Genomic DNA, 12,708 nt, shown 5'->3' on the forward strand with positions numbered 1-12,708 from the left:
ACCCCCTCCCCTCCCCCCCCCCCAATAGGGCACGCCGTCATTGCCACCGCGTAAAGGATGAGTAGTCCCCGGTCGAGCTCAAGAGCCGCACCCAACGTCTCGCAGATGAAGGGTGGGGAGAAGCGTGAAGGCACAGAAACCAAATTCCTTCGAGCATCTGCCCGGTAGCGCTTCTGCTGCTGCCGCTCCCACCCACCCCTCCCTCCCCCTCCCCTCCCCTCCCCTCCCCCTCTCTCCCCCACGCAGGTAGAAAATTTGGGGATGTGCATACGCCCCCCGTGTGGTTGAGCAGCCACACCGAAACAAACCGGCAAAATCTGTGATGACGACTATCCGTATTGATTGAGCTCTCCCCCTCCTTCCCTCCTCCTATACAACGCTCCTCCTCTCTGCTTACCCCACATATTACCCCCACACACACTCCACTCCACCCCACATACACACATACACACACCATAGCGAAATCACGGGTATATGGATTTGGCTGTCTGCACAAGTGATCTAGGACAGCTTATCTTATACGTTTGGACCACACACATATATATATATACATACGCACACACACACACACACACCTCCCTCTTCCTCTCGTTCTGCTCACCAACACTCCGCCTGTGATTTCACTAGACACTCTTGTGTGCTGGGTAGTGCGTACCTCACCGTCACACCTGACCACTTCGAAGGAAGACCGCAGTGGTGGTCCCGTCACACACATACATTTGACTTTCGCCCCACCCCCTCCCTTGTGTTTACTTGTCTGTAAGCGTCTCTGAACTTCTCCCACCACGAAGGGGGGGGGAGGGAGGTCCGAAAACAAGATGGCGGGACTGCAATCCGAAAATATCTCGGTGAACTCCACTCGGCTTACCGAGCAGGGCTCCTCGGATAAAAACATCTGCGTGTTTTGCCTCCGTCGCGCTACCCCTTCGGCCTCCGACCCACATGCACCGCTGTTTCCATTCTTCTCTCTCATCGACTGCCGGCATTACGCATGTCAGCCGTGCGCGCTCGTCCACTGCGATAATGCAGGACGCTGTATTTTTTGCCCCACGTGCAACTGTGTCTCCCGGTTAGCGCAGTCGGGTCGGCGGCGCACGCGCAGCTCCGCGGCGGCCACCGATGCCGAGGCGGTCCGAGTGGCCATCGATGACGGCGTGTCATCAACCCGCTCTCGCCGTACCGGCACCGCCGCCACACCACATAGAAGTGCGTTAAAGGGCAAGAATGGAACTTCGAAGAGACGTGCACACTCAGTCCAGTTCCCCGCTAACCCAACGACATCAATCGTCCCCGGAGATGGCACAAAGGAAGCAGCTGCGGCAGCTTTAGAAGGTCACCGATCCGCTGAAGAAAAACGCGAGCGCCGGGCGTCGTCGCCCTTGACACAAGACGCCGTTGACGCGCTCCCGATAGACCCAGTCGAAGCACAACGCCAGCGTGCTCGTGAGCACCAGCTGCAGCTGCAGCTTCGCGCGGCTGAAGCGGCGGCAAAGACAGAAAGGGCAGTAAGCCTCTATGCCATTACAGCCGCACCGCCGCCATCATCTGTCGCAGCCGCCTCAGGCACCGCCGCGAGCGCTGGTTTGAAGAAGGCGAAGGAACGCTCGCGCTCACAGCCTGTGCCGAAGATGCCAAACTCAATCTTGGAACCGAGGCAGGAGTACCCGACTCCTCCTCCGCTGGTGCTGCATACGGTAGATGAAGAAACGACACACTCCCCTGCCGCACCTGTCGCCACCAAAGGCGACGCAAAACCGACGCCGTCCAATGTAGCCTCCGAGGCAGACGCCATGGCAACGGCTGAGCAGAAGGGCGCGCCAGAAAACACTCCGTCGACGTCGGTGTCTGTGTCGAGATCGTTGACAACATTGGGGTCAGTGGGGGATGCAATCGAGAAATCCTCGAGGGAATCGGACGGCCACTCGCACGCAGCCGTGACGCCACAGTCATACACCGACATCACCAAGGAACTCGCGCCACCGGAGCAGCTACTGTACGACTGCGAATATACGGAGGCTGAGGAGCGCGGCGTGGTACAAGACCTCGAAGTTTACGAACTCGCCCTACTAAAGCGGCAGATGGAGGAGGAAGACACGGCCACGCGCGCACGCCGAGAACTCGTACCTGAGTTTGAATCCACGCCTCCCCAGTATCAGCACAACTCTTATCTCAATCAAGGTGACACCCTCTCCTCGGGCGACTTCTCGGACCAGGTGAGCGCCACGTCCGACGACGAGCTGTCGCAACGAGCGCTTGCGCACGGGTTGGCCCCTGGTAGCAAGAGCACAAGCCGTCGGCGACACCGTCGATCTGCTAGCGTCGTCTCCGATCCGCAAACACATTCGTTTGATAGAACGGCCGACGAACAGGAAGCGCGAGAGGAGGAGCGGTATCAGGTGGCCCATTCTACCGCTCCGGGTATCCTCTCGACTGTCACGAAATCCGTCACGGAACCACGCTCAGCCGAAGATACACTCTCACTCCTGACCCTCACACACCAGGGCCCGGCTCAAGCAGGGGTAGAGAACCGGAATTACCTCGAGGCCGAGGCAGCAGCGGAAGAGGAGCTAAGAGCGCTTGCGGAGGAAGAGGAACGGGCATGGCAGCGACTGGTGCAGCGTGAAGCAGCTGATAAGATATGGCGACAAGAAGAAAGGATGCGCCAATGCCAGGAGCGCGAGCAGCGTGCCGCTTTTGCTTGCCAGTCTCTTCAGGACGGCGAGTGTCTGGCTCGAGAAGCGCTGGTGCGTGCTGAAGCGGATGTCCGGGAGCACTACAGGTGCAACGCCGAGGAATGGCTAACAAAGGTACTGCCTCATGAACTGGCGTTGCAGCGGCGGGCCCATGAGGAGGCCGAGGCAGCTGCAGCAGCAGCAGCAGCCCAAGCAGCAGCAGCAGCAGCGGAAGCGGAGGCACAAGCCAGAGTGGAGGCCGAGGCAGCAGCGGAAGAGGAGCTAAGAGCGCTTGCGGAGGAAGAGGAACGGGCATGGCAGCGACTGGTGCAGCGTGAAGCAGCTGATAAGATATGGCGACAAGAAGAAAGGATGCGCCAATGCCAGGAGCGCGAGCAGCGTGCCGCTTTTGCTTGCCAGTCTCTTCAGGACGGCGAGTGTCTGGCTCGAGAAGCGCTGGTGCGTGCTGAAGCGGATGTCCGGGAGCACTACAGGTGCAACGCCGAGGAATGGCTAACAAAGGTGCTGCCTCATGAACTGGCGTTGCAGCGGCGGGCCCATGAGGAAGCCGAGGCAGCTGCAGCAGCAGCAGCAGCCCAAGCAGCAGCAGCAGCAGCGGAAGCGGAGGCACAAGCCAGAGTGGGGGCCGAGGCAGCAGCGGAAGAGGAGCTAAGAGCGCTTGCGGAGGAAGAGGAACGGGCATGGCAGCGACTGGTGCAGCGTGAAGCAGCTGATAAGATATGGCGACAAGAAGAAAGGATGCGCCAATGCCAGGAGCGCGAGCAGCGTGCCGCTTTTGCTTGCCAGTCTCTTCAGGACGGCGAGTGTCTGGCTCGAGAAGCGCTGGTGCGTGCTGAAGCGGATGTCCGGGAGCACTACAGGTGCAACGCCGAGGAATGGCTAACAAAGGTACTGCCTCATGAACTGGCGTTGCAGCGGCGGGCCCATGAGGAGGCCGAGGCAGCTGCAGCAGCAGCAGCAGCCCAAGCAGCAGCAGCAGCAGCGGAAGCGGAGGCACAAGCCAGAGTGGAGGCCGAGGCAGCAGCGGAAGAGGAGCTAAGAGCGCTTGCGGAGGAAGAGGAACGGGCATGGCAGCGACTGGTGCAGCGTGAAGCAGCTGATAAGATATGGCGACAAGAAGAAAGGATGCGCCAATGCCAGGAGCGCGAGCAGCGTGCCGCTTTTGCTTGCCAGTCTCTTCAGGACGGCGAGTGTCTGGCTCGAGAAGCGCTGGTGCGTGCTGAAGCGGATGTCCGGGAGCACTACAGGTGCAACGCCGAGGAATGGCTAACAAAGGTACTGCCTCATGAACTGGCGTTGCAGCGGCGGGCCCATGAGGAGGCCGAGGCAGCTGCAGCAGCAGCAGCAGCCCAAGCAGCAGCAGCAGCAGCGGAAGCGGAGGCACAAGCCAGAGTGGAGGCCGAGGCAGCAGCGGAAGAGGAGCTAAGAGCGCTTGTGGAGGAAGAGGAACGGGCATGGCAGCGACTGGTGCAGCGTGAAGCAGCTGATAAGATATGGCGACAAGAAGAAAGGATGCGCCAATGCCAGGAGCGCGAGCAGCGTGCCGCTTTTGCTTGCCAGTCTCTTCAGGACGGCGAGTGTCTGGCTCGAGAAGCGCTGGTGCGTGCTGAAGCGGCTGTCCGGGAGCACTACAGGTGCAACGCCGAGGAATGGCTAACAAAGGTACTGCCTCATGAACTGGCGTTGCAGCGGCGGGCCCATGAGGAAGCCGAGGCAGCTGCAGCAGCAGCAGCAGCCCAAGCAGCAGCAGCAGCAGCAGCGGAAGCGGAGGCACAAGCCAGAGTGGGGGCCGAGGTAGCAGCGGAAGAGGAGCTAAGAGCGCTTGCGGAGGAAGAGGAACGGGCATGGCAGCGACTGGTGCAGCGTGAAGCAGCTGATAAGATATGGCGACAAGAAGAAAGGATGCGCCAATGCCAGGAGCGCGAGCAGCGTGCCGCTTTTGCTTGCCAGTCTCTTCAGGACGGCGAGTGTCTGGCTCGAGAAGCGCTGGTGCGTGCTGAAGCGGCTGTCCGGGAGCACTACAGGTGCAACGCCGAGGAATGGCTAACAAAGGTACTGCCTCATGAACTGGCGTTGCAGCGGCGGGCCCATGAGGAGGCCGAGGCAGCTGCAGCAGCAGCAGCAGCCCAAGCAGCAGCAGCAGCAGCGGAAGCGGAGGCACAAGCCAGAGTGGAGGCCGAGGCAGCAGCGGAAGAGGAGCTAAGAGCGCTTGTGGAGGAAGAGGAACGGGCATGGCAGCGACTGGTGCAGCGTGAAGCAGCTGATAAGATATGGCGACAAGAAGAAAGGATGCGCCAATGCCAGGAGCGCGAGCAGCGTGCCGCTTTTGCTTGCCAGTCTCTTCAGGACGGCGAGTGTCTGGCTCGAGAAGCGCTGGTGCGTGCTGAAGCGGATGTCCGAGAGCACTACAGGTGCAACGCCGAGGAATGGCTAACAAAGGTACTGCCTCATGAACTGGCGTTGCAGCGGCGGGCCCATGAGGAGGCCGAGGCAGCTGCAGCAGCAGCAGCGGAAGCGGAGGCACAAGCCAGAGTGGAGGCCGAGGCAGCAGCGGAAGAGGAGCTAAGAGCGCTTGCGGAGGAAGAGGAACGGGCATGGCAGCGACTGGTGCAGCGTGAAGCAGCTGATAAGATATGGCGACAAGAAGAAAGGATGCGCCAATGCCAGGAGCGCGAGCAGCGTGCCGCTTTTGCTTGCCAGTCTCTTCAGGACGGCGAGTGTCTGGCTCGAGAAGCGCTGGTGCGTGCTGAAGCGGATGTCCGGGAGCACTACAGGTGCAACGCCGAGGAATGGCTAACAAAGGTACTGCCTCATGAACTGGCGTTGCAGCGGTTGGCCCATGAGGAAGCCGAGTACAAGTCTCAGCAGGCGCAGCTGTCGAGAGAAGAACGTCTCGGCCGAGAAGAGGTGGTTGCGGACGAGGCCAACTCGTGGTCATGGCTTCTCTCTGGTGCCCGTGTTGAGCGTGTGGTGGCGGCAACGGAAGAGGGCGACCGTGTGCAGCGGGAGTACGAAGAGATGCGCTATGAGCGAGCCCGGTATCAGCTCCATGAAGATACGACAGAGCTCGTTCACGAAGAGGCCAGCGGTCGTGCCTCGTTTCTCGAGTACGAGGCTGTGACGCGTAGTCTCCTCCATAGTCACTACGCGGCCCAACAGCAGGCGCTAGAAGAGGACCAGCAACGCCAGGAGGCTTTGGGGTTCAAGAAGGCCGCGGCGCGCCGCGAGGCAGCGCTTCGCCAGCGCTGTCAGTGGGAACTGGATGAACTCGACGCGGACGAGGTTGGTGGCCGCGCTATGCTGTGCGAACTGTGGAGAGAAGAACGGCGCACGTTGAACCTCCTGTTTCTCCAGCGGCTGGTGGCGATTCAGCGCAAGAAGGTACTTTTGCAGGACGCAGCCGTTGTATCTGCCGCCGCTGCTGCTGCTGAAGAAACCCCGGCGACCTCTATTGTGTCCGACGTGCCAACCATCACTGCGGCAGAGGTGCACCGACGCGTGCAGCCGGAGCACCGCACAGCCGGGCCGCTGGCTATTCCAGAAGGAGGAGACGCTGACAATGCCCACGCTGATTTGGCCGGTGCCGCAACACCGCCACAGCCCCGCACACCGCTCAGTACGGCGGCGCAGCTAGAGGAGCTGCGCGAGCGCGAAGCTTCGTATGCCGCTGAGCTGGGAGCCGCCTTGGAGCGCCTTCGAGAAGCCGAGTGTCGTGTTGTTGAAGAAGCAGCTAGCCGCAAGCAAGCGGAGAAAGAACGCCAAGCGGCGCATGTCGAGTCTGTGCGTCTCTTACAGGAGGCCGAGCAGCGAGCCGAGCAGCGCATCCGCGAAGCGCGCGATACGGCAGAGCAGCTTCTGCAAGCACAGCTCGTGGACCTGCGCGACGAGGCCACCCGCCGCGCTGAGCATGCAGTAGCCATGCAGGCCCTCGCTGAAGAAGAGCAGCGAGCGGTCCTGGAAGCGAAACTGCAGGCAGCACAGCGTCAGTTGGAGGAGGCGCAACAGCGCGTGCAAGAAGAGTTGCGCCGCGCGCGCGAAGAAGCGGCGGCGATGGCAGCTGCCGAAGCTGCCCGCGAAGCCCGGCGCCGCGAGGACGAGTGGCAGGAGCGCTGCCGTGCAGATCATTTGCTGCGGTTAGCCGAGAAAGAGAGCGAAAAGGAGGAGACGGTTCGTCGTCTAGCCGAAATCGAAGCGCATGCCGTAGAGGCGGTGCGACAGGCGCGCGAGGAGGCTGCGAGGATCTCTACGGAGGCACAGGAGCGACTGGCTGAGATGGAGCGGCGGCAGCAAACGCGAGAAGCTGAAGTCCAGCTTGCGGCGCAGCGCGTGCGTAATGCACGTCGCAGCCTGCGTGAGTTTGACTCGCGCAGTCAGTCATCGTGGCACACAACACCATCCAAAGTAGGGCATTCCGGACAGAAACCGCCGGCCAGTAGCAGCCGTCGTGAGGCGGTACCAAGCCTCTTTGCGGAGTCCTCGACACACGCTTCACAAGCACCTTCGCAGACCCCACCGCTGGCTCCCTCGTCCCGCACCTCCTCAGCCATACCGCATCAATTGTCGACGCCGCGCGCTGCCGCAGAGACACCAGCACTCATGGCCCCGACTAGCACGGCACCACAGATAATTCTCAACTCACAACACACGCCTGTGTCTGCCGCCGTCGCGCCGGGCCCCCGAGGCGATAGAGCCGCTGTGCCGTCGTCCTCCGCTTCCGCTGCAGACACAACCAGCCTCACGGCGATGAACCCGGTCGATATCATTCGTGCAGCAATCCGCTCTGCGGTGCAGGAGATCGTTGAGGCACATCAACGGACACAAACGCTGCAGGATAGTGCCGAGCAGCACGTGGAGCTCAGCGAGCGCCGCTATCACCGCCGTCAAGTCGATCGTGTGCGTGCCGCACGCAACGTCGCAGAAATCGAATCCTCGTATGTGGCGAGTGAGATGAACGAAGGTGAAGACCAACACCAGCTGCGGCGGCAGGTGTGGCGGCCTTGGGCCTGGCAGCAGCAGCAGCAGCAGCAGCAGCAACAAGCAAGACCACACCAGCCGCTGCGCGGTCGCGGGGACTACAGCCGCACCGGCAGCTCTCTCGTGTCAGAGGAGCGCCTGCAGCCAGGGCGCTCCTCTCGAGGGGGGTACGCGAACGAATTGAGCGAAAGCCCATGGACTTGCAGCTCCCTCTCTCCCGTCACACCCACTGCCGCCGCCCTGGAAACGCCCGCTATACCAGACTCGGAGGGCAGCAACGCGCTCCTCAGCGCATCCTCTGTGTACTTCGACAGCAGCTACCGACCCACTGCGGCGAATCTCAGAACGGCACACCCGTTTTACGGCCACTACAGCTCCCATCACCCTGCTGGCCAAGAACAAGAGCAGAAGCAGACCCTGAAGTCGTTCACGCGATACAGCGCGGCGTCACGCGTCCTCTTTGCGCCTCGTGTAGTACCACAGGAATTCAAGGCGTGGGCCGCCGAGAACGGCGAGCACAACTACGCACGGAGCACACCTGCTGATATTCAAGCGCGGGCCTACCCGTGCGCTGCCTCGCTGCAGAAACAGCGGTATGCTACCGAGGCCGCCCCGCTACCGCAGCCTCCCCGTCATGCTGAAGGCACCACCGCACCAGTCTCCTCGGTGGCACATGCCTACAACGAACCCGAACCGCTCCCGCCAGCACCGGCGGCGATGGACTACTCGCCACCAGCGAGGCGTAGTGCCACACGCATCGCACCGGCCGCAGAGTCGAAAAAACAACACAATCCGCCCTCTGCAGGCGCTAACGATGGCGCAGGTAGTGGCATTGGGGCACTCCCGGAACCAAGCCGCATGTGTCCACGGTGCTACCGCACAGATACTACATCCCCATGCTGGCGCTGCGGCGAGATTATCTGCCAGCACTGCGGACTGCCGCCCGGCTCAGCACGGATGTTGTGCTGCACAGCGCATCACCGCGCGCAGCTCCGCGATGTTATGCGGTCCAAAACCTACGAAAACGGCAGCGCTTCTACCGCCGCCGGAGCCGGCAATGCGCCGCCACCCCTGTCAGCGCCTCAACAGCAGCAGGAGCAGCGTCGCAGAGAGCAGCAGGTGCAGACTTCTTTTGTTTCCTCGACGGAGAGCGTTCTATACCACCATGCGGAGCCCTTAGCAGATGAGATGGTCGCACGCCTCGACGTGGGCACGTCGCCACTCTCAGGACGTTCGCAACCTGGCATGATTCCCCCGCAGGCGTACCGGGTACAGCAGCAACAACCGCGACCACGCGCCCAGCAGAGCGACCCTAGCATGTACCCGCGCTTCACAATGGGAGGGCCCGGGGGATCCCCACACCATCTAGCTTACTCTTTAGGATACCCACCAGTCGCGGCGGCCTACCCCTACGCGTATCCGCACCCACCACCGCCCCAGAAGCAGCATCCATTGCCGCCTCACACAATACCTGTATCACTAGACCCGTATACCCTGTCGCTCAGCCAACCCCAGCCTGAAGCTCCTTTCGGCTACTCCGTTCGTGCCGCAACCGCTGCGCTAGGAAACGCGGCACCCGGCAGTGTCTTCTCAGCAGCTATAACCTCAACCCCGTTGCAACAGCAGGAGGAAGCCGCAGCAGTGGTGCCAGGGTCCTGGAAAGCACATGGACTGCCCCCCTCTGAGAGTCGACCGACGGCTGCCAGCGTCGCCGGGATTCCTCACGCTCCGCCTGCAGGACTAACCCAATCGCCGCCGCCACCTTCGGCGCTGTCTCGGTCACACCAGGAAGTGAATGAAGTTATGACCCTTGGTGCTGCGGTAGGTGATGCCGCAGGGCAGCCAGCGGCGCCTACAGCTGCAGTTATGGACGGAACACCGGATGCACAAGTGCAGCGGCAGCAGTCTCTGTCGATACAGGCGGATGATTGCCGCACAAGTGTCGAGGCGAAGCCACCCGCTGCAGCAGTGCCTAGTTCTGCCACAGCAAGCATCAGTAGCCCTGGTCACGCGGCGGAGAAGCAAGGTGACACTACCACACGCGGGAATACTGAATCATCGCCTGATGTGATGGGTGTTGCTGCACTAAGCGACCGCGACGGCGTCTCTGCGATGGCCACCAGCGCCACGGCTGCAGGGGGGGTACTCGAGGAGCCAAAGACGGAACGGAAGAAAACCTTCCCAGCGTTTTTCGTCTCACTTGGCAGCGACGTCGACGGCGGCTCTCCTCCAGAGCCGCGACGGCCGAAGCCGCCAACTCCGCGGAATTTCGTGCCAAGTCAGTTGATGCCTCCCGATATGGCAAAAGGGCCACCACCAAAGAGACAACGACGGAGATTCTCCCCGTCTGGCATGCTGCTCACGTCGCAGAGCCGCAGTGGTGGGCAAGGAATCTGTCATCAGCCTCGGCCCCGCAAGTCCCCCCCGCTTCAAACATACGAGTTGAATTGTACACGTAATTTGTGCAAGACCGCCCGCCCAAGCCACAATTTTGGTGGACAGCGCCGCCAGCTGCACAGGCTCCCCAGCCCGTACGAACAAGCTCCAAACGCAAGGAGCACCAAAGGCGTGTGGAGAAGAACAGCGAACCACCCGCCATCGCCTCACTTGCAGCGGCAGCATGCCCCTGTTAACGATATGGCGACCGCCGCGACAAAGTCGAGTAGGCGCCACAGCGATTCTCTCGCCCCCATGGTCGTGATGGGGGAATCCGGCCCTCGGGTCGTGTACGAGGACGTACGTAAGGTGGAGTCGGACAAGCGCTTGAGACAGCAGCAGGAGCAGAGTGCCACCGCCACACGAGTCGTCCATGACATCTACCTAAACACGGGCCGCCTCAAACGCGGCGTGGCCGAAGCAGAGCATCACCACCTCGAGTCGCGCCAGGACAGCCGCAAACTGGACCACTGTTTCGTGGAAGCGTTATATCAGCCTCATGTTTCGTCAAAACAGCTCCAGCAGCAGCAGCAGCAGCCGCTGTCATCCCGAAGTGAATCGTATTATCCGTACACCACCTCATCTGGCATGACAAGCGAGATACAGTCGCATACTCGACAAGAACAGCACCACCGTTATGCGCCATCACAGTCGCACGTACCCGCTGGCACTGCCTACGCCGTCCCGGTCGTGGATCGCCGTGTGCCAACACTGGCAGAGCTGGACCGGCGTCTGCAGCAACTACGGCTTGAGGATGATTACGAGGCTTCTCAGTACAATCGGCGTCAGATGCAGCACGTGCACCGTCAGCAACAACAGCAGCAGCGCATACATGTGTCTTTGCACTCCCACGAGGCCGTGTCTGTTGGCGGCAATACCGAAATATTTGTGCCGGCATCTTCCTACGCTTCCCGCGAAATAGAACAACCGCAGCGGAAACGTCACAACAGCGCAACAGGGCGGCGCCCACAGCAGCGGACGGTGTCACCACCATGGCGAACGGACCTGAACTCGAGTCCGGTGCGACCGCGGTGGGACATCAGCCAGCCTCGCTTGCCCTTCCACCACCCTGCACCTGCAACGACGGCTGCAAATTAAGCTCCATCAAGTCCGTTCTCGCCCATTCATTGTGCAGCAGGCAGATTTGTGGACTACAGTGCTCACATCCCATCACCACCACCACCACATAAGTGCCATCTTGCCGATCTGAAACCATCGCAGGGGTGCGTCATGTCGTCAAAGTGACTTTAGATATTGTCGGGTTCCCTTCTTTTTTTTTCCTTTTCACTGACGTTATTGGCGAATGTGGTGGTCGCGACGCACGCCGTCTCGCCCAGAAGTGCTTCCTCTTACCATCAGTATTTTTTCTCAAATATGCTGCACTTCTTTTTGATTGATTCTTTCACAAAAAAAAAAACACGCTGATGCGCTGTGTGAGAGATAACCGATTTTTTTGTTTGATGTGTGTGTGTGTGTGTGTGTGTGCGTGTGTGTGCGTGTGCGTGTCACTCGTGACACTCAAGTTAGAGTCTGCCTGGGGAGAAAAAAAGGTCAGGGGGCCCGTAGGCAAGAAAGAGGCAGGTCAACTGGATAACCTTCTCAATGATTAAATCAGTCGAACACCAAGATATGCGAGTACACACACACACACACCGCTGCCCCTTCTCCCCCCCCCCTCTCCCCTTCCCCCGAATCCATCACTCACCTTTTTGTGAATCATGTCAAGTGCGCTCCTTGTTTGTTTGCTTCCTTTTCGTGTTGTGGTGTCGAGCGCGCCACCACCACCACCCCACCACCCCCCCCCCAACCACCAAGAGCTTTGAACCTCATAGACTGTATCCTGCACACGTGAGCAGGCAGAGACGTCCATATCCGTGGCATGCAATGTGAGGGCCTGTACGTATGTCGTCATGTTAGCGAATAGGGGGCGGGGGGGGAATGGCAAGACCTCTCCTCCTCCCTCCCCCCCCCCTTTCAAATACCTCTCTTTTTTTATCTGTTTCTCTTCTTCTCCTTTCTCTACGACATAGACGAGTTCAACTTTTCTTTTGCGGGCTCTGTGCTGTTTTGAAGGTACGTCGATCCACTAACTGTGCTCGTCGCGCTCTGGGCGAAGCTGACCAATGACCCACTAGCCCCACCTCTCTCCCTGGAGCTTTATCGTCCGCGAGAGCACCGCCTGTGGCGGGTTTGGTGTACGGTAGCGAGAATGGCTGCGATGTGGTTGGTCAGGGCGGGTTGCTGTTTTAACTTGTTAGTTTTAAGTCCGCACAGAACCCCTCGCCACTGTTGTTTCGGTTCTCCAGACCCCCCCCCTCCTCCATCCCCCCACCACCACCACCACCGCCATACTGCGTGTAGTACTTTTTTCTCCACATTCTCTACTCCCCACCCCGCCAAAAAAAAAAGAGGGAAAAATCGACAGCGCGGTGCAACGGACGGGCACCAAAGCGCCTTTTGGAGGTGTAGTGGTTCTTACATGTGCATCTCTCCCTCTCTCTCTCTCTCTCACTGGGCCAGTGGGTGTGCACCTATGCGAACCCCTCTGTGTTAAACTTCGAATCAGATGGATGCATGCCCCCCCCCCTCCCCCGCCTCGGCTTAC

The 12,708-nt window shown here is 60.4% G+C and overlaps 1 protein-coding gene across 1 annotated transcript; it reads left to right on the top strand.

Annotated features, from left to right (window-relative positions):
* Positions 1-1,628: 1,628 nt before the first annotated feature.
* On the top strand, positions 1,629-11,201 carry JKF63_05825 (uncharacterized protein; the record flags this gene model as incomplete). Its single annotated transcript, XM_067901779.1, has 1 exon — positions 1,629-11,201. The coding sequence occupies one exon, from the start codon at positions 1,629-1,631 to the stop codon at positions 11,199-11,201; it is 9,573 nt and encodes a 3,190-aa protein (XP_067757805.1).
* Between the last annotated feature and the right edge of the window lie 1,507 nt (positions 11,202-12,708).

This window comes from Porcisia hertigi, chromosome 19 (assembly GCF_017918235.1).
Source record: "Porcisia hertigi strain C119 chromosome 19, whole genome shotgun sequence".
In the NCBI taxonomy this organism is placed as follows: Eukaryota; Euglenozoa; class Kinetoplastea; order Trypanosomatida; family Trypanosomatidae; genus Porcisia; species Porcisia hertigi.